At 35.4% G+C, this 22,783-nt stretch overlaps 1 protein-coding gene across 4 annotated transcripts in view; it reads left to right on the top strand.

The window, feature by feature from the left end:
- LOC145687436 (epoxide hydrolase 4-like) overlaps window positions 1-22,783 on the top strand; it is a 77,324-nt gene that overhangs the window by 392 nt on the left and 54,149 nt on the right. For 3 of the 4 annotated variants that reach the window (XM_081760895.1, XM_081760900.1, XM_081760887.1), the window contains exons 2-5: window positions 1,763-1,887; window positions 10,374-10,486; window positions 14,389-14,557; window positions 22,348-22,502. In XM_081760895.1, coding sequence (XP_081617021.1) covers window positions 1,763-1,887; window positions 10,374-10,486; window positions 14,389-14,557; window positions 22,348-22,502 — 562 coding nt within the window. Of the gene's footprint in view, window positions 1-58; window positions 78-1,762; window positions 1,888-10,373; window positions 10,487-14,388; window positions 14,558-22,347; window positions 22,503-22,783 lie in introns of those variants that run through there. The other variant, XM_081760891.1, reaches the window with a different exon arrangement.

Raw genomic sequence — 22,783 nt, 5'->3', positions numbered from 1 at the left:
ACTGTAACGGAAGTTCTGGCATGTCCAAGTGAATATTTGATTCTACAGTTCAAGAAAGACATGGGGAGAATGGTTCGGTATTGCGTTTCTCTTTTGTATACTTGAGTCAGTTTTGTTTGAACGAGTGACGAAAGTGTTATCGATTTAATTCTAAAAGCTTACGATACTGACTGGAATCAGCAATGAGGGTACAGTGTGGCTTATTGGTGTCCTTTTCGAAGAGTATGAACGTCTTTCACTGCCCTTTGTGTTTCTTATTCGTGTTCCTTTCGAATTCGGTAGAAATTCAGAAGTCCAAGAAAGAATTGAATATGATTTAAAAAAAAAAAGTGATAGGGTGTTCGCCTCTGATGCAAGAGATCTCTGGTTCAATTCCAGGCCTTATGACTTGGTGGTAAATGACATTGTGTTCAGGTTTTTGTCACGACCCTTTCCTCCTCCACTCTCATTCCATTAATTATTTCATAAGCATTCATTTTCATTAATCATCCATGTCGTTTAGCGTAAAAGGCGTAGGATATTAAAGATTTCATTTACTTATTTAATTATTTACTATAATCAGCAACCTAAGGAAAAACATCAGGCTCTTAGGAATGGGTTTAGGATTGTGCAAGCTGGATTTCCGTACAGACGTCAAAATAATGTGTAATACCGGTACTAATTACACCATGCGGGCCGACTACGTGGGTGCTCCGCGGCTCCAGAACCCACAAGATTTTTAGTTTAATAGAAACAAAGTAAAATAAATATTTATAAATTGCCATTATCAAAAATAATAAGCAATTAAAACATTGAGATGGAAGTTAAAATTTCTAACCTGTAAAACATGTTTGTTTGTTTCAAATGTGTTTGTGCAAAGGCAACAAAGCACTCCCCCATTCTTTGCCTGTCTCTGGCCTAGTAAAAGGCAGTCCCCACAATAAAAAATGGAACTATATTGCAAATAGACTCTAGCACAACCTTTTATGACAGTGCCTATAAATGATTTTAACTGAAAGGAAATCAATCCAAAAATATCAAGACTTCCCTGGAAACATATAACACATCCCGCCATTGATATGCACCCACATAAATTTTGGAAAGTCGGCGCCGTTGAATTGCACAGGACTTCTGAGAAGGCAGGCAGGCCATGGTAATTTGCTGTTGGCCACAATTTCAAATTTAGGCTATAAATTCCTCACTGCTGGACTAATTGCTAACGCCCTTCGTGCACCCGGTTCCTGGTTCAATTCCCGGTGGGAGATTTTTGAAATTTGAACGCACTATAATGATTTAGATTCCATCTTAAACTGTAGGTCCTTGTGTCATATAATTTTGGTGCTGAAAAGGGAACTCTTACTAACCATAATCAAATTTATGACAAAAAATATAGGTTAATTTGTAGTTTAAAACATGATAGATATGAAAAATAATTAGAACATATAAAAGATGATTTAATTCCAACTTAAATAAATAGCAAATAAACCTTTCTCTTATACTAATGTTCTTTAGGGGGTGTGGTGGCTGAGGTGATAGAGCGCTTCCTTCTGATGCGGGATCCCTGGTTCGATTGCCGGCTAAGAAAGTTTGTGGTGGACAACATCGTATCCGTGGGTTTTCCCGGGGGTACTCCCGTTTCCTCTCAAGTTATCATTTCACCAATTCTTCCATAATCATTCACGTGCTTTAATCAATGTCTCCCTTAGCCTAAAAACGGCATAATCGTGGTACGTTAAACTGAAAATTTCACTTCATTACATTTACTAATGTTTCTTAATTTCAGGAGGTTAAGCTTCATTATGTAGAGAATGGAGACAAGGAAAAACCTTTAATGTTGTTACTTCATGGATTTCCGGAATTTTGGTATTCTTGGCGCTACCAATTGAAAGAATTTTCGAAAGAGTATTGGTAAGTAACAGGATGAAATTATTAATAAAATATTATAATTAACACTAGAACAGATTTTCGTCCATTGACCTAATGAAGATTTTTTTTTACGTCGTTTCTTCCAATGATTGCGTGAATGCAATAATTCAAAACACAAGAAGTGAGAAAGCAGTGGAAGCACAATACCTATACCAACCCCTTCTCTGAGAAAGCGAAGTAAAATCATTATGCTATTTCTCCACGCATTCTTGATCTCTCCCATACTCATTCCAACGAATTCATTCGTACATCTTCGCATGACTTGTATTTTGATTTTTATGAACTCCCTATGTACTCTTGATCTAGTACCCAGCAACTGGTTGATATCTCAGAATTGGCTGTTACTATGACACTATTTACAGAGAGCAATATTATCTGGTAGCTAATTATCTATCTTGACGTGTCGAAAGCTCCTACTAGTGAAAAATATGAAGCCTACTTAAATGTTGTTCTTAGCAATCATAATTTTGTCATTATTCTACAGTATTTAACACAGTTTCCCCACATGTTACTTTGTTTCACAAGGAGACAAACTTCTATAACATGGTGAAAATTTGAATATCAAGTACTAGCAGCGTTCACCCCGCTTCGCTGCGGTCACCCCGGAACGCAATAAACTTTGTTACTTAGATAATTTTTACTTTTTCGCTTTCAAGTGATATGATAAAAACCATAGAAGATTGCAGTAAATGTTAACATTATATCGCCTGTCATTTATGTTAACCCGCCCCGCTTCGCTGCGGTCACCCCCGAACGCAATAAACTTTGTTACTTAGATAATTTTTACTTTTTTGCTTTCAAGTGATATGATAAAAACCATTATAACGCCTGTCATTTATGTTAACCCGCCGAGTGACACGGTCATGCGGGTTGCATATACATACGTTTATTTTTATACCTATGATGAACTAACAAAGGAGGACACCTGAATGGTCAATTATCTCAAGACACTGGTAATTGAAAATTAAAGTGATATGATAAAAACCATCTAGGGTCCAAATCCTAATAACCCCCCAAAAATAAAAGAAATTGGTTCAGCCGTATTAGCGTGATGAGCGGACAAAGGATTTGTACGTTCTCTTTTATATATATAGATTTCTTTTATTACTTCTTGATGAAATGAGTTTTTATTTAAATTTATACAATTCATGTTTTGAGACGTAAGTTCTATAAGGAATATTTTCATTAGAAAGCCCTCAAACACATTTGTACTGCGTTCCTATATTCTGTAAATTTTCCATATAATAGCGGAATAGAAGCGAGAATCTTACGCAACAGAGTATTTGATAAGAAGAATTACACTTGTTCTTGTAATTACAGTCCAGAAACATCGTAGGTATTAGTCACATACATTGAACGCATATAGACATACAGTACACAAAACTCCGTTTTTTCTTTTTTTTAATCTAGAAAGTAGATGTTCCATGAACTCACTCCTCAAAATATTTGGGACTACATAGTCATTTACAATTTTATATTTATATTTATATAATTATAGTATATTATCACTATAATAATAATTATTATTATTAGGTTACTTCCCACAAATAAAGAAGCTTCCATACTCTTGAGCTAATTACACTGGCCGACGTCAGTTTAGTTACAGAAAGGAAAACCTCTGATTCTGACTAATTTCAGGATGCTGAATTCGAAATTGATAGCCGTTTTACTACATTAGCTCGTATTTTGGCGTTATGCATTGTTGTCAATTTTGCCATTTTGTAGGGACGGCTTCAGTTGTCATCGAAGTAACCGGTCTGACAATGCTATTTGAGTAAGAAATAAATTAGATTTCACTCAGTTGCCCACAGATAGGACCTTCCTTGTTGTTGGATATATATATTAGCGATGGGCACAAAAACCGGTTTTTCGGTTTTTAGAAAAACCGGTTTCGGTTTTCTTCAAAAACGGTTTGGTTTTTCACCGAAACCGGTTATCGGTTTTCTCCACAACCGGTTCGGTTTTTTTACCTAGTCCGGTTTCGGTTTTCTTCAAAACCGATTCCGTTTTTTTTAAATTTGTTCTATTTCTGACCAGAATGGTGTTTCCTTGTTCTCCGGAAACCGAATCCATTTTCACAGAAATAGTTTTATGTGTTTTCGAAAAGTTTTCACCGAAAACAGTTTCGGTGAAAACCGAACCGGTTTTGGAGAAAACCGAAACCGGTTTCGGTGAGAAACCGAACCGGTTTTGCAGAATACCGAATTGGTTTTGGAGAAAACCGAAACCGGTTTCGGTGAAAAACAGAACCGGTTTTGGAGAAAACCGAAATGTCGGTTTTTCGGGTTTCGGCTTTTATAGAGCGGCAACAATGAGCGGCACGATGACGCGTGCGAAAAAAGCGCCGACTGCGCTGTTATTGCGTGGCTCAGTCTTGCTCTTATGCATTGCAGTAAGTAGTCTCTTAAGTGTATAAGTATTTTATCGGGAGAATTGACTTGGAATTTTTACGTCAGTAACTTCAGTTTTATTGTACCGTACTTTTAGAATTGTTTGCCTGTGTTTTCAGTATCTTTTACTGATTTTATGGAATAAGTGGTTGTGATGTTGCTCTAAGTTTTGCTTTCCTGTGCAAAATGTCAAGTTCTTCCCGCAGAGGATGTAAAAACTCACCGGACAGATTTTGTTATATCTGTGGCGTATTTATGGTTAAGTCGCAGATTAGATCAATAAATGATGACGTTAGAAAAGCATATTATTTTTAATTTGGCTGCAAGATCGGTGATCAAGATAAAAGCTGGGCCCTCATGTCTGTTGTTTGATGTGTTATGTGATTCTGACTGCCTGGCTTAAGGGAACCAAACGAAGGATGCGGTTTGCTGTTCCGATGATATGGAGAGAACCTCGGAATCATTATGATGATTGCTATTTCTGTATGACGAATACAGCAGGAAGTAACAAGATGAAAGAACGTGCCATCGAATACCCAAACTTGCAACCCGCGATCAGACCAGTGCCCCATGGAGAAAATTTACCTGTACCTACTCCTGCGAAAGATTGGGAAACTATCGATATTACAGCGCCTATAGGAATCGATGAGGACACCAACTCATTATCTGCAGATGAAGATCCGAGAGACAGTTCCTCCATGTAAAAGATGAGCCTCACTTCATCCTAAAACATGAGTTAAATGATTTAGTGAGAGAGTTACAACTTTCGAAAGAAAAAGCTCAACTTTTGGGTGCTAGACTCAAAGAGTGGAATTTACTGACTCCTGGAACTACTTACACTCACTACAGAAAAAGGAACGAGCCCTTTTCAGAATACTACGGAATGGAAGGTTTCCTTTGCGTATGCACGGACATCAATGGTCTGATGAATGAATTAGAAATGAAACATGATCCTTCCGATTGGCGTATTTTCATAGATTCGTCTAAGTACAGTCTGAAAGCAGTTTTACTTCATAATGGAAATAAGCTGCCGTCTATTCCTGTGACACACTCTGTTTCGATGAAAGAGACTTTCGAGAATCTCGCACTCATTTTAAATCGTATTAACTACAAAGAATAGGGTTGGCAAATTTGCGGAGATTTGAAAGTTATTACAATATTACTTGGTCTGCAAGGTGGATTTACAAAGTACTATTGTTTTTTTGTGTCTTCGTGTCTCTGAGAACCACAGGAAAACATTTTGCAGAAAACGAATGGCCCCCCAGAGAGACATTTAAGCCCGGTGCTAACTCAGCCAAGTACGAGCCTCTGATCGATCCAACCAAGGTGCTGCTTCCACCTCTTCATATTAAGTTGGGCCTCATGAAGAATTTCGTAAAAGCTATGGACAAAGAAGGTGAAGGATTTAAGTATCTTAGACAGTTTCCCAAAACTAAGTAATGATAAATTAAAAGAAGGAGTTTTCACAGGACCTGACGTTTGCAAACTTATCCATGACGAATTGTTTGAACAGAGTTTAAACGACGAAGAGTTAAATGCCTGGCGTGCTTTTGTTCAAGTTGTAAAAGTTTTTTTGGGAGCAAAACTAAAGCTCAAAATTACGAGACTCTGGTGCAGCAACTTCTGGTCGCATATGAAGCTCTGGGATGTCGTATGTCTTTGAATATTCACTTTCTGCACTCCCACCTCAACTTCTTTCCAGAAAATCTTGCAGATGTAAGCGACGAAATGGGAGAATGGTTTCACCAGGATATAAGAACGATGGAAACTCGATATCAAGGACGTTGGGACCCTGCAATGATGGGGGACTATTGCTGGTCGGTGAAAAGAGAGGACCCAACATTTCATAAAAGAAAAAAGTAAAGCAGATGGTGTTATTTGCAGCTCTAAATATTAGACTTTATAAATTTCTCTGTGTATGTAAATGCTAATATGCCTACACTAACAGAATATATATATGTAAAAGCTTTTTTTCTTTTTTTAGAAAGAGAACTTTTTTCATTTGGACACAATCCTAGAGGGGTAAACGGTTTCCTTACGACAAAAGACATTCGTTTCTAAACAATGTGTCAGAACCTTTCACCAACGTTTAATGATTCTAATTGTGTATTTGGTTGGGTTACAAGCAGTGTTACCAGGTCGGAAAGCAAAAATAACTGTAGGTATGCCATAAAATATCTACAAAAGTCCGTATTTTTAAAAATGAAAATACTAGCTGAAGTACCCGTTCTTCGCAAGGGGTAAAGTAGATTTATGAAAAATATTTGTATGTCCTTCTTTTGGATGCATATTTCAATTAAAATGTAATGATAAAAAAAAAAAACAGAATATAGGCATACTCTACTTTTTGCATTAAATTTTGAAAAACTCTACCCGCACAGAATACACCCTTTAATCAAAATATCAAATTGACGTTATTAAGAAGATCAGCTTGAAGTGGGTACTGTGTTCCAGAAGTCATATAAATGGGTCAGCCGTTTCCCCGACCCCGAAAACTATGAATTCAACACTAATTTTAGTCAATTTTGACAATTTATATTTCGTTCTTCTTTCCTCTTCCGACGTTGCTGAACATGAAGTTAAACGGCATTGGGCGCGTCACTCATCATTTCAGCGAGACCGAGAACTATGGATTGTACTAACATAGATCATATCGTGCCACTCCTTTAGTGTTTTTACATGTTTGCTTCTTTCTGTTGCTGCTTACAGTCGCTAGGGTGTCTTATTACCACTGGGAGTTGAACTTAAAGGGAACGGGAAATCTCAACTTAGAGACCCCGAAAACCATGGATTCGACACTAACATCCGTCGTTTCCGATCAATTTTATATGTTACTCTCTCCCGATAGCCTCCTAGGTGTACTAGGAAGTGGTACCCCGACATATTTTTATTTTTTATTTTTTTCAGATTGTAAGTAATACGGGTAAAAGTTTGGTAAAAATTGATGTAAGCATCCCGGAATAAATCCTGAAACATACGCACATACTTACGTATATTTTTATATAATATACATGAGATGTAATATCTGGTGAAATATGTGTAATTATTTTGTTCTTACCTCTGGCTACTGTTAATTCTTCAATACAATTGATCTGCGTCCAAACGGAGCACCTGTAATTTTTTTGTTCATTATTAGGAAAGAGGCATTGCAAACATTCACTAACACATTCAAAAATATTTTTATGCATGATCTGGACCACTCACTTTATTTAAAACATCATATTCTGGGAACCATAGGGTCTACATATGGAATTCTATTACTCTCGCTCTAGATAAAGATTTGAATTTTCCAAAGAAGAGCCACATTTTGTTTGAATCCCGATTGTGAGTAAGAATACAGCGATTTTGAAAGAGAAGTTGGTAGTTATTAAAATAAAAGAATTTGTCCTTTTATTATTATTATTATTATTATTATTATTATTATTATTATTATTATTATTATTATTATTATTATTATTATTATTATTATTCACATACAAAACTGGAAAGTAGTACTATAAATATCTGCAGATCATACAAAAAATTCTTGTTTTCTGTGAATATTTGCTATGCATCTGTAGATCTATAGATTAACCTGGCAACGCTGAAAGGCATAATTCATTACCCGCTGTAAGGATTTCCACGAAATCTACTCCTAGTATCTTATAATTTTTCTCTTATTGGAGAAATTGTATTCCTGAGTGCAAATTCACTTTAGGAGGGTTTAACAGTTGCGGTTATAAGTAGAAGGTTCGAGTGCCAAAAACACAAATCAACCAGTGCTAAGTGTTCACTAATAGCGAGAAGTATATCTAACAGTCAGAAGAAAGCAAAGCTGGTGAGCTCGCATGACAGCGTGGGGTGTGCCCGTAAGGAGCAGGCGAATCAGTGACAGGGGGTATTCGAGTAAGTGTTCCTCATATTATTACATGCCTTACCTGTCAAACAAGGTTACGGATCATGGCTTAAAACAGACCCGTATCCAAGGGTAGTCTAGGGGGGGCACCCCCTAAATTTTTGCTGGCCCCCCTAAAATTTTCACGGTAGGCTTGCAAATGAACTATAATATAGTGATGAACTATAATATGATTGGACCGCCCCCCCCCCTTCTAAATTTTTGGGCTGGCTAAATTTTTGGCAACATTGCATTCACAACAAACTCAGCCATCATTTCTTGCTTATAGACCATTACTTAGATTTTTAACACTACGATTTTTAACTTTTTACGGATCACACGTAATAATGTATGGGGGTCACACTTAAAATCCCCACTTATTATATATATATATATATATATATATATATATATATATATATATATATATATATATATATATATATATATATATATATATATATATATATATTTCAAATAGCATTAAGTATTTCTTCGTACATTTTACAAATATCTTAGAAAAAAATACTCTGAGCATCAGATAAAGAACAAGAGTCATACGCAGAGTCGTTTTATACATCGCATCAACAATGATTTTATTTACGAGATACGGAAGCTTGCATCACATGTTAGTCAAATGCTTAGTACGACGCTAAAAACGACTGTGCATAGGGCTCCACATGTCTTTGTTTCGCACAAATTATTTTACTATAAATAAGTACAGAGTTCTTGAAAATGAAATGGATCTCCAATTTTAGACTTTCAAACTATGCTATATGTAAGTTTCGGAAATCTTTTAAAACGCCTATATCCGTCAGTCTGCTTGTCGACAAGTATCAAAACAAAAATGGTAAGAGACATCGTAAAGCTGTTTTTGCAATAAATTTAGAGACCCAATAATAGTTTCCAGCACCTCGACTAACCCTCTATTGAAAATGGAAATGGTAGAAGTCGACCATTTCCAGTTTCAACGATTATTGCCATTTAAAAAAAAAAAAACGGTAACAGAGACAAGCTGCTATTTGCAATCGATTCAACGTTCCGAGAATAGATCAACCGTTTCTGGTTTCAACGTTGATTTTTATAGAACAAAACTGTCAATAGGCTATATAGTAACAAGTGAGTTTTTGCAATAGACTCATATCATCCCCACGCACAACATATCATCCCTCAAGACAACATATCATTTCCACATACAACACTCTATCAATACTGGTTGTAGTTAAAATTTACTATTATTTTCGGGTTCAATTTTGATATTCATAGAGCAAAAACTGTAATAGATATCGAAAAGTTTTTTTAAATCGAGTCAACGTTCCAAGAATGGGTTCCATCTACGCCGTTAAAACTACTAAAATCTGAAGTTGTAGAAATCAAGCGTTTTCAATTTCAACATTTATCACCATGGAACAGACGCGGTAATAGAAAGCAACAAGCTGTGTCTTTGCGATCTATTTAACGTCCCAAGAGAACATACCAACACCACCCACAATACTCTACTAAAACCGGAAAGGATAAAATTTGCTAGTACTTCTGTTTTCGTTGCTTATTTTCATAGAGCAGAAACGATAAGAGATAATCAGAAAGCAGTTTCTTCCCATAGATTCAGCGTCTCGAGAGTCAGTTTTGTCTCGACTTTTAACTATCTATTCAAACCAGAGATGGTGAAAATCTTCGATTTCCGGTTACGACACTGATCGCATAATGAATAAAATGGAAATGAATATCAACAGACAATTTCTTTATATATAGATTCAAGAATATGTTTCATCTCTGATTTTAATCCGCTATTGTAACCGGAAGTGATAAATATCAATTAGTACTTCCGGTTTCCATATTTAATCTCCATAGAGCCAGAACAGTAAGGGATAAGGAGTAATGACTTTTTGATAAGGTTTCACCGTCCGAGGAACAGGTTTATCTTCGATATGCCTCTATTGCAACCAACAGCTATAGAAGTACTAGTTGAGTATTGAATTCGTATGGTTTGGAAGTCTACTGTAGTTTCTCATTGTGAAACAAAACTAATTCACTTGTATTTTTAAGAAGATTTAACATGAACGATATCGCAGTGAAGAAAACGATTATTCAGCCTTTTTACAGCATGCGTCTACTTTTGAACCCCTCTTCGGAAAGAACTTAAAAATTTATCGCAGGAAATAAAACTGTTGAAAATAAATGCTATTTGACTTGACTGTTTACAGGGTAGTAGCTGTTGACTTGCGAGGATATGGCAATTCTGATAAACCAAATGGAGTTGAGCATTACACAAGCAGCAAAATTGTAGAAGATATTAGGCAATTTATTCAAGGATTAGGTTAGTATCTATTGTGTATTTTACAGTTTTGTGATGTGTTTTATTTCTCATTTCTATAAAAAGAATTGTGAAAGAAAAACTTCCTTATGCAGTAACAAAATATGTTAGGTACCCAAAATGTCAGTACTTCTTAGAAATTTAAAATATCTATATTTGAATGTACTACGATGACATCATTTTGTGCTTGGGGTAAAATGACCTCTTCATTTAAAATAATGTCCAAATCTTGTATTGATTTTTATATGTAGGATCTCGTATAAACTACTAATTGTAAAAATTCAGGTAAATTTGCTATTTGTTACCAATGTTTTTTTTTTTTTTTTAATAGTTAAGATATTCAAAAAATATATATTGTACATTTCATACAGTTTACACATTTCATAGTTGAAATATTACGCTTTCCGTGATTCAAAAGTTTATATCTTAGACATATTTCTTCACTTTGACTGAAACATACCTTGCATGCAGACAGACAGTCTTCTTGATGTGTAAATTGTATGGATCGTTTACCTTAACTTCCAGCCAGGGCCGGTGCTAGCAGTTTTGCCGCCCTGGGCGGTACTTTCACATGCCGTCCCTTTAATCCGCAAACCTTATTTTGACAGAAGAGTTTCAAGTGTCACGAGAAAACATGTATGCCCCATTGCCCCATTTAAAAACATGTATGAAATGGAAAAATAAAAAAAATAAATGAATTATGTCTTTCGAATGCTTACCTAATATTTGAACGACTCCACTCCACATATGACACAATATTCAGTATGCTCGATTTCGCTGTAACCTGTAATGTGCAGCAGCGCATACAGAAAATTAAATTTAAAAATTACGCCTTAGTCACGATTAAGAATTTTAATTTTTAAGCTTATTTGATATCAAAAGGTGTTTCCAATAGAATATGGAACATTGAAGATAATATAGTGAATCAGATATTACGGCAAAACTAAGTGATTAGCCTAAGCCGTATAATGCACTAGAACACAATAGATAGACATAAATTTAACACACCTTAATTGAAAGAAACTTTTCTTAATTTGTTATGAGCAAATTCCTTTACCACATTCGCGTAGTCCAATGTTCCAGCCAATTTGTGTTCTGTTGATATCATCGCTAGACTATTCAAGCGTGTTTCAGACATGGAAGAACGTAGATAGTTTTTACTAAGCTTAAGTTTCGAAAAACTTTCTCCACTTGCCACTGTTACCGGTAAGGTTAACAAAATCCTAAGTGCAACACTGACATTCGGAGCGAAGTGATGTTCCTTAATTAATTTTAAAGTCTCTTTTTGGTGAATTTTTAGGCTTAAATATAGCGGATAACATTTCTTTCAGTTCGTCTTTCAAATCACTGGGGTTAATATCTTTCGATTCTTCGTGTGTTAAAATGCTGGTAAGTTTAGCACACTTTTCAGACAAAAGTTCAGGTGGCATATCTTTAAGATTACTTATATCGTAAAGAAAATCGAAATATTCGCTGTGATGTTTAAGTTGCTCAAACCTTTCTGTTAAAGCTATCACAATTACGTCTAGAACTTTGTGATGAAAATCGATCTTGTATCTTATTTGTTGACCTTCAATGGCTTCATTCTCTGCCTCATGCTGAAACTCTCGCTTCTTTCGACTTCGAGCTTGCACTGTATTATCTATCCGTGGATCATCCATATTTAATGCTGATGCCAATTCCATCGCATCAACGAAGTAAGATTGAAACTTTGCATTATTTCTTCTCCTCTCAAAGTACTCAGATATATTTTCAAGAAACCCGACTGCATCCAACACGTTATAATCAGTGCTTTGGAGACTTTTGCTTACTATGTTTGTGTGGAGAAAACGTCATACCAAATAAAACGAGTGAGCAAAGGAAAGTAGCCACGCAGCTGGTTTACTATACACAGAACATCGTGGGCGACCATTCTATCTGTTCTATTGCCGTTACTTATCTGAAGTAAAGCATCATAAACCTCCCCTATTTAATATCTAAGTTGAGTCAAAGCATCAATTCAGCTCTCTCACCTTGTGGTGCTTAATGATTTCAAAGTGAGACTGCTAATATGTTCCTTTAGTATGGACCAACGTTGAACTGACGCAGAAAAAGTCATAAATTTTTTTAACTATACAGAAAATGAAACGGTGTACTGAGGTGCTGTGGCTGCATCGTTGAGACAAGATTTAGTGAATGACTATCGCAAGAAGCATAGGAGGCTCGGGGATTTATTTCTTAAATTCTCTTCTGAATACCGAACGTTTGCCTTTCATATTGGAACCACTGTCGTATCCTTGGCTCCTCATGTCTTCGATAGGAATGTTCATTCTCTTTTTCTGTTTAATTATTACTTCTTTGAGTCCTAGACTAGTGATGTCTGTTACCGGTAGGAAACCAAGAATTGTTCGCAATTTTTACAAGGCATTCCCCATTACTGTATGTAATTTGTACAAAACGAATGATTAGTGTCATTTGCTCAGTAAATTGGTTAACAACTCGCTGTTATAACCTAAATGTCTCTAGATGCTGAAGACTAGAACGGCCTGTCTCAAGTGCGAGTGTACCTTTTGCATATTCGCAGTGGAACGTTAGAACATTGCTGAATAGAAAAAATATAAAAGAAACCTTGATAGTCTTATCCACTCTAGCTGAAAATCTTATCTACGCCACTGTAAGGAAAATATTGAACGAGATACCTGTGGCCAAGGGCGCCGATTTCTCTGTAAATTTTGGAGGGGCATTCAGATTCAGAAGGTATATATATGAGGATTTTAAGACAAATTGCATTCAAATTATGCCAAATATTGTATATTCATAAATACAATAGGGGGCCCACATGAGCTTTGGAGGGGAGGCTGGGCCCCCTCGGCCCCCCAGGATCGGCGCCCTTGCCTGTGGCTAGTAGTTTTATAATTGAAAATGAAGGAGAATGCTCCGAATTTCCTGATTGGGTATTTTTCTGAATGTGAGTTAAGTAAGTTCAGTTACATTCTCAGGTGAACACAATTTTATTTCTCCATGTGGGTCTATTACGAAGCATTATATTTTGATAGTATACTTTTCCCTGGGCGATGGCACGGCTCGACCCTCTCGCTACAGCCTTGCTTCCTACTGAATGATTAACGTTAGTAGTAAATCTTCTATTATTTTAAATAATCTAGTTTCAGCACTCCTTGTTACGCAAAGTTTAGAAGAAACATAACCTAATATCTATGGGGTGTTGGAGAAGGTAATTTGTTAATAAGTGTGTGTTAACCTTTTCAAAAGATTTAAGGTTCATATGGGATAAAGTTTTATCGTCAATGAGGACAAGCATCAGTTATGAAGGTGAGTGTGATCCAGTAACTACTCTGATCATTTAATAAGTACTTCAAATGTTACTTAACTTGAATTATATTCCACTTATAAATGTGTCCACGGGTCTGGTATTATGCACAAGGTACCCAAATATACACTGCATCATCCTTAACAATACTACTCTAAGCGAGTATTTGAAAACAAGTTGATCAGAGAATATCAATATCCCGAAAAATTTACGTTATATAGAACCACATTTACCAGCAGCATATGAAAACAATGTGTATTGTACAATACTTTTTGTTTATAACATTTTATTGTATTAGTTCGAATACACGCTCAAGTGTTCAAATACACTTTCTGAAATTTATTTTACTTTTATACATACTCAATTACATACATATTATTTTATGGATCACAATCTAAACTGTAAAAAGTGCAGGTATCGGCCATGGCACAATGCAAGTGGCGAAAGTTGAGAATTGAATGTAGCTATTTCAAAATTTTAGAAAGAAAATTTCACTGACATGTTATAATATTATTTTATTTGTATTTTGATGCATGAAAGTATATCATAACTTGATGTATTTCCCCGATACTTTTTTTTTTTTTTTTTTAATTTTCAGGTCGGAACAAATGTATTCTCGTAGCACATGATTGGGGAGGTGTATTAGCTTGGAACTTCTTGGCACTGCATCAGGACATGGTCGATAAATTCATAATTATGGATGCTCCTTACCCGCGTGTCCTCCAGGAGCTAATTACGTCAGATCTAGATCAGCTTTTAAAGTCATGGTACGTTATATGAATACAGAAATATTTCGTTATGAAAGTAAATCATAGCGGAAATATTTAAAGAAGAGTAGGTGCTACATGGTAATATAACGATAATGTATATTTCTTATGTACGTTTTTAAGTATCATTTTTATTTTCGGGCAAAAGGAACTATTTAAAAGCACAAGCTATCAAGAAGAAGAAGTAGAAATTACGTAAATAATAATAATAATAATAATAATAATAATAATAATAATAATAATAATAATAATAATAATAATAATAATAATAATAATAATAATAATAATAATAATTTAGATATTTTGTGTTATACAAGGATGTTATAAATAGAGGATCTGCTTATATGTATCTTCATCCTATTAAATCGGTGAAGCCAAAAAGCAACCGAGCATCGGCATGCCTGATTGGTTACTCTCGTTTCTACCATCGTCTGATTGGCTAATTTCGTTTCCGCCATGATTGTTGGCTCTTGTTGGCTCTTCGTTGTATCTGCACTAAACAAATATGTTGTAAGACTTTGGATCTAGAAACGTATAGTTAGGAAATTACAAAGTAGAAGTAAACACACACATTGAGCAAGGTTATGTGATAATATATATCTTTAAAAAAACACTCAAAAACAGTTATTGTGTGGAACTGTTACGCAATTGTCTTTTTTATATATTATCACATAGCCTTGCTCAGTGTCTTGTTGCTTTAATTTGGAAATAATGGAAACAAGGCCTGATGGAATAGTTAAAGTAGGGCAGTGTTTTAGTCAGACATATTTTTGAAAATGACAGATTTCAATATGAAGATAAAGTAGTAGCTAACTATTGGTTCGAGGTCAACCTGAAACAATATAAAGAAACCCTCTTTTTTTATCATGTAATTCATTCGTTGTGGTTATCAAGTAATTGCAAGCCCATAAGCCTTGCTACATATGTAATGATGTATACATACTATTGTTTACATGTAGTTGCTCCTCACTACTTAATGCGTGGTTTACAAGTCCATTATTTAAGTCACTGTGGAAGAGAAAACTGTATACGTAGAAGGCATAAATTGATCTTAGAAAGCTCGAAGAAACACTCATAAAGACTAAATTGAATCTAAAAGGCAAAATTTTGCGATCTCTTGGAGTTGTATCTCCACACATGGTCGATAAGTTTCTTCCCTTGGACATTGAGTGACATCTTTATATCATTCATTCGTAAATACTTTTTTATCTACGTGAACAATAGAGAGAAATCTCTAACACAGGAGGACAAAATATGCGATTATTGAAATAATAACGCTTCCTTTTCCAGTTCAGAATGAGGGCTTGTATATAGTTCCACCTTTGATAACAATAAAACATGGAAATTGCTTGTAGTACTCTTTATTAAATTCTTGAAACTGTATCAGATGACCACACGTTCGATAATAAACATACGAGTTCTTGATAACCGGTGGAGTAACGCTAAAATGATTGCGAGGTATAGGCACCCACCCAGAAATTTTTGTTCGGAGTGGTCCAAGCTTATTTTGGGTTTGGAATATTACAAACTGCTACGACTATAGGGTATCAGAACAGGGTACTATAGAGATAATACATTGATTAGGTATTGTTCTGCACCCGACAAGACTATAAGTTATTGTAAAATACTCTTTCCTACATTTTTTTATAGAAAGAAATGATAGAACTATATTGTTTGTATAAGGGGAAAAATACAGATGAAGTGTAAGATCAAATTTTCATGCTACATCAATAATTTCTCTGTTAAATAGGTACAGTTTTATTCAGAAAGTGTACAAATGTATGTTGAGCTAGGAAAGTATGGCGGGGGAAGGCCGGGCCCAGTGAACACCCCCGCGAGTGTTCCCATGGCCAGGTATATGCTTAACCGTTTTCAAAAATATAGCGTGTACCCATAGACTAGAGGATATTGTTTTGTACCACTTTCCCTCAATCATAATATGTTCTTTCTACTTTCGTCAATCGTAATTTTTATAAAATACACATATAAACTATATCCAGTGCTCCACAGCTGAATAGGTAACGCTTATACTTTCTATATGCGTAGTTCTGGGTTCGATTTCTGGTGGTAGTAGCTATTTTGGACATAAACTTGAGTGAAAATTTGTGTCTCACTTTAAACTATAGTGAATGAGAACATGAGATAAAATGTGGTGTCATTTTTATTGGAGTTTAATGTATCGTAGTTATGCACTGAAGCTAAGAGAGACGATGATGGTTAACGAAAGTTGGAAGAAACAGAAGAACCCAGACAAAACCTACCCACTTGGTATTTGTCCACCACAAAGCCCACTCGGCGGGAGGTGGTATCGAATCAGGGACCCACGCGCAAGAGGTAAGCGCTCTATCACTGGACTACTGCGGTCCCATATGATGTAGCAGGGAAGTTACTTGGGTTATGGAACACTTCAGACTTCGGAGGGAAAATCTTAGACTTGGATATCGGTTTTCCCTACAAGGTGTCAAAAACAAAAAGACTAGTATCTGATGAGTCTCGTACACATTCGAACTTTATTTAATTGAAAAGAGTACGTTCAGTATTGTTTCTCTTTTTAAAGAAACTTACTAGAATTTTCACGATAGGATTCTTGCAATTATTTAAGTGTAGACTCAGCAAGCATATTTAATCAAGAAATTCAATTTAACAAGACAATGCTATACCGTTATTTTGAAACGAGAATGCTGTTTGAATTGTTGTTAATTCAAATCTCAGCTTTAGGACACGTTTCCCTTATGTTTAAGTCATGTAATGATAACAGTGTGACAGAGGCACTTGTAGTAAGGAATACAGGTGTTAATTGCTTTCGTTTATGTTCTTTTTATTTGTATATGCATTATTAATTAATCTATATATTAAAATGCTAGGTTTATATGTTTGTCCCTAGGGATGCACGCGAGACGAGACGAGACGAGAAATGGAAAAGTCTCGTCTCGTCTCGCAGCCTCAAATGTTGGTCTCGTCTCGCGTCTCGTCTCGTCTCGCAAATGTGAAGTCTCGTCTCGCGTCTCGCAAAAAATTTTGAGTCTCGTCTCGCGTCTCGCGCGAGACTTTCTCGCATGGTCTCGCAGTCTCGCATATATTCTGGTCAAAATTTTGCAATGTGTTATTCTATGGCTGTTAATGAATGATGATGTGATATTCTGTTCGAAGGCAGGTATTTGACCTAAAAGTCCCTTGGCAAGCTGAATCCTTGGTGGTTTGCCATTGCTTTCCATGGGATGAATGTTCATAACATCCTAAGGAGACGGAACCTAAAGTTCAACATGGTATCCGAGCTTGTGTCCCCTCCGCTCCAAATTAAAAGAAAAGTTGTGCTGGAATTTGATTCCTGGACCATTAATTTTCGTCAAATTAACCCTTTCCGGTACCCGGCTTTTTGGGCTATTTTTTAGACTTTCAGTCAAGCAGCTACTGCATCGTCAGTATTTATCCTAGGATCATGGTTCATACCTCATTCTCTTCAGAATGAAGCTGGCTTTCAAATGGTACCACTCATATCATATACCAGGAGCGGGAAAAATGATGTCAAAGGGAAAATTACGGAGGGAATTTTTTCTCGCACTTTGGACCCCTCTGGAGCGGCCCTGTGTGAACGTACCCATCTAAAAAAATCTGATAAATATTACTTGGTATACTAAATGTGTGTGCCAAATTTCAAGTTTCTATCTTGAATAGTAAGGGTGGAAGAAATTTTATCAGGAATTCCCACCATGCCCCAAATTACCGTAAAACACCATGATCTCAGGTAAAAAATTTCCTGAGACATCCCTAATTACCCTAGGGTCATATTTCGCCCATCATTCTCTTCAGCTTAGAACTGCCTTTCAGGCGATATGACTCACATGTCTCCATCATATATCTAAGGCGGGAAAATCCCCAAAAAGGGATTTTTTGGGTCTAAATATCCTTTTTTTCAACTTTTAGCCCCTCTGGACCCCCATGTTTTAACGCAGAGATCTGAAAAATCTGATAAATACTACTAGGTGGGCTGAATGTTTATGCACAATTCCAATTTTCCAGGTGCAAAAGTAAGCCCGCCAAAAAAAAAAATATATATACCGACAATGTCCCACATTCCCGTATACAGAGGGAAATTTTTAATCATTCCCTGAGACATCCCTAAATATCCTAGGATCATGATTTACACATCATTCTCTTCAGAATAGAACTGCCTTTCAGGCGGTACCATTCATTTGTCTCCATCATATATCTAAAGCGAGAAAATCCCGTGATAGGGATTTTTGGTAAAAAATTCCCTTTTCCAACGTTTAGCCCCTTTGTACGCCCATGTTTTAACACAGAAGTACGAAAAATTCTTGTAAATACTCCTCGGTAGACTGAATGTTTGTGCACAATTTCAATCTTCTAGGTGCAAAAATAAGCCCGCAAAAAATAATAAAGAAAATGTCCAAAATTCCCCTATACAGAATTATATTTTCATAAAAATTCCCTGACAATTCCCTAATTAGCGTAGGGTCATGTGTCGCACATCATTCTCTTCAGAATAGAACTGCCTTTCACTTGTCTCCATCATGTATCTAAGGCGGGAAAATGAGGAAAAATGGGATTTTTGGGTAAAAATATCCCTTTTTTCAACTTTTTGACCCTCTGGATCCCCCCCCCCCTGTTTTAACGCAGAAATTTGAAAAAATCTGGTAAATACTACTCTGTGGACTGAATGTTTGTGCAAAATTTCAATCTTCTACGTGTAAAAATAAGCCCGCCAAAAAATAATGAACATAGACGGGCCCCGCAATATTAAAAGAAAATATATATTTTAGAATTATGACGTCATCACCTCCTATGTCTCGACGCAGGAAGGTGTGAAACCATACGTAAGGTCTTCTACAATGCCTCTGGACTTGAAAAAAAAACGGATGAAAAAGCTCAAATAGGAGAGTTATAACGCAATGTACCATGAAACACCCCGTATGGTACAAATTATACCATGGGATTTCCAAAGGGTTAATAGCATAATTTACAGCAAAACCAGCATAAATTGTTGCTGGATCCAACATTGTTTTCCAGCTTAGAGGTCTCCAGCAATATTTGGCTCTTCTAAAATATCGTCGCCACTATCAACACTTACACGTTTTGGTCGTTTCCTTGAAGGGTTATTTTCCATTATAAAGATGTTTTTATACCACCAAAAAGAGCTTGTAGACAACAAAAGAGCTCCTCACAACTCAATACGACCCAATTCTTTTGGTTCGTTCGCGCTTGTAGCAATGTTGCGTTATCGCATTTTATCAACTTTCGCTTTCAACTTATATAGTTTGCCAGATCTAGAAAATAAAATTACTGACAGATATAGGGCCATTCCTACCATCTCGCATCAAACCTATAGGGCCATCCTACCAAACTAGTGTTTGAATTAAACTTCCGAACTAGAGGGGGATGTTTTTGATAAATATATAGAAAGAAAATACTTATTCCATGTAAAAAATATCATGTTATTTCTGCGAGCCGGACCTGGGATAAACTTTGACGTGAGGGGACTTCCCCGCCATCCCCCAACATAAATCGCTAGTAGGAATGTGAAAAAGACAGAAACAACAGAAATATCACATTTTGCAGCAATAGGGAGTCTTATTCGCTTTTCAGACCAAAAAACAGAAGTTCATGTATTCGTGCGCGCCCGCGTGTATGTGTTTGTGTCGCAAAATAAAGTCCTAAATCCATGTTGTTGTAATAAATTTCCAATTTACAAAGCTTTTCTTTTTTAATGATGTTTAGAAACTAAAGAAAGCTTTAATTCTGAAAATCAACCTTGAATAATAATAAATCTCATAAAATGTTTATTGCCCCAATCACTTTTTTGTTCCTGGAGGCATTAACGCTCAACTTAGAATATTCAATAAATGTAAAATCACTAAATATATAATTACATGTAATTCATAAATGTTGCGAGACTGCGAGAAGTCTCGCGAGACTTCTCGTGCGAGACTTAACTGAGTCTCGTCTCGCGTCTCGTCTCGCAAGGTTTAGTCTCGTCTCGCGTCTCGCATAAAATTTTCAGTCTCGTCTCGTGTCTCGTCTCGCAAATGCGAGACGAGACGCGAGACGAGACGAGACTTCTCGCGTCTCGCGTGCATCCCTATTTGTCCCCAAAGAAAAGTTTATACGTTTATCTCTAATCCTTTCGACAATGAGACCTCGAACATTTTTTGAGAACATTTAAATTCGAGAAAGAGAACGTTTAAAACGATATCTACAGATTCCTTACTTCAAAAATTTTGACACGACAGAACAATAAGGAAAGAAGTAATAATTGTAAGTTGTGAATTAAAATGTTATATTACCATCATAGCCAAATGAGTTGTTTATAGCTTTAATTTTGTAACTGAACTCTCTGAAGCTCAGAATAAAATGTTCTTCGAATAGAGAACGAGATGTAAGCAAGAAAATATTTTGATATTTCAAGAAAAGTTTTGTATCTATTTCTTAGTTTATGGACTTTTTACTTGCCTAGCAGATTGCATTTAGGTGACTAATAAAACACATACATCAAGATACAGTACCTATATATAACTTATAGAAACTTTCTACAACGGTTAGGCAACCAAAATGACATTTGAGACATGATGGTTCCATAATATAAACTTGCTGAAAAACGGTTGTAATGCCAGTTTGTAAAACAATCAAGACAGCAGTCCCGAACTGAACATAGTGCTCACAAGTACTAGATGTTGTAAACGCACTTTCTTAATTGTAGAATTCACTACAGGGAAACAAAAATGGTACTTGAACAAGAAAGCCATAAAAAGTAAAAAACAAAAGTCGAAAATTTCCGTTTCTTCTAAAGAGCGGTTTTTAATGAGAAAAGTACTTCCGGCCCGAAAAGTTACTATTATTATTATTATTATTATTATTATTATTATTATTATTATTATTATTATTATTATTATTATTATTATTATTATTATTATTATTATTATTATTATTATTATTATTATTATTTTGCATTGGTGTGACTACTGAGAAGTAACTAGAATATGATATCATTTGTGCTTACAGAATTCTTGCTCTGCTTACTTACTTGATTTTTGGCAATGTATTATTATTTTGCTCAGTTATTAGAGGCAGGATAACCAAAGTAAAAAGAGTGAATTTTCCACTAATACTAATAGTAATATTGTAAAATATTAGCAGGATGAGGTAACTTAATTGAGGAAGAATTTTTACTTCTTGTGAGCACCGGATACAGATTTTGAATTTGCGGTAGATCTTGACATATAGTCTTTTGCTAGACAGATGGATTATGTTGTATCTATTTTATTTTGTTCCTGTAGGTCTAGTTGGTTGCAGGTACATACACCATATATGTTGTGGATCAGTAATTCACTCTGAAACCAACACATTTCTTTTCCTGATAGTAAAATAGTTGTCTCCTATCCCATTGTACTTTTTTTTTTTTAAAAAAATTAGTATTGAAATTATGGGACTTAAAATCACGTGATTTCTGTCTACACTATAATTGTTTTTGTTTTTGTATATCTGTCATAAATGTTTTAAGGTACTTCAAAAGCTAAAATTGTCGATAAAAGTGTAATTTACATCCGTGTTATATCTCATGCACTCTCGTGATATAAAATTCTATTGTACATTGCAAATAAAATATCATAATTGTATGAAAATATCATATTTAAAAAAAAATAAAAAAACATTTTTAAAGTTTACTCGACTTGATACATCTTACGCGTTGTATTCGCAGTTGGATGTTCTGTAGGTTTCTATATACACTAGAAGATGCTTTTAGATCATAATTAACACCTTTAATTTCTTTTTAGGTATATCTTTTTCTTCCAATTACCTTGGCTTCCCGAGTTATATTTCCAAAAGAATGATTTTGCAATTTTTGAAACCATATTCAAGAACAAATATAAACCAAATAATATTACTGAAGAGGAAATTGAGGCTTACAAATACACTTATTCTCAACCAGGTACGTCAATTGCAATATGTATAGTATGCGTGCTATACACATTTAATCTTCATTCGAATAATATGGAGTATATTTTTTCTTTTGTAGAAAGTGCTTCTTCCCATAATTTCAGTGACCTATAAACATATTCATTTTTTAAACTAGTGAAATATTTTCAAGTCAAAACATAAACAAAGCAATTGTAATACAAATGATTCAGCAGAATCAAATCTATCTGAAGAGATTAGATACTACGTAGAATTAACTTGCAGGCATAACGGAGTAAGTTTCCATCATTCAAT

This window comes from Thermobia domestica, chromosome 1 (genome assembly GCF_964235325.1).
Source record: "Thermobia domestica chromosome 1, izTheDome1.hap1.1, whole genome shotgun sequence".
NCBI lineage: Eukaryota > Metazoa > Arthropoda > Insecta > Zygentoma > Lepismatidae > Thermobia > Thermobia domestica.
The sequence above is the reverse complement of the archived record's forward strand: the minus strand, read 5'-3'. Positions and strand labels throughout refer to the sequence as shown.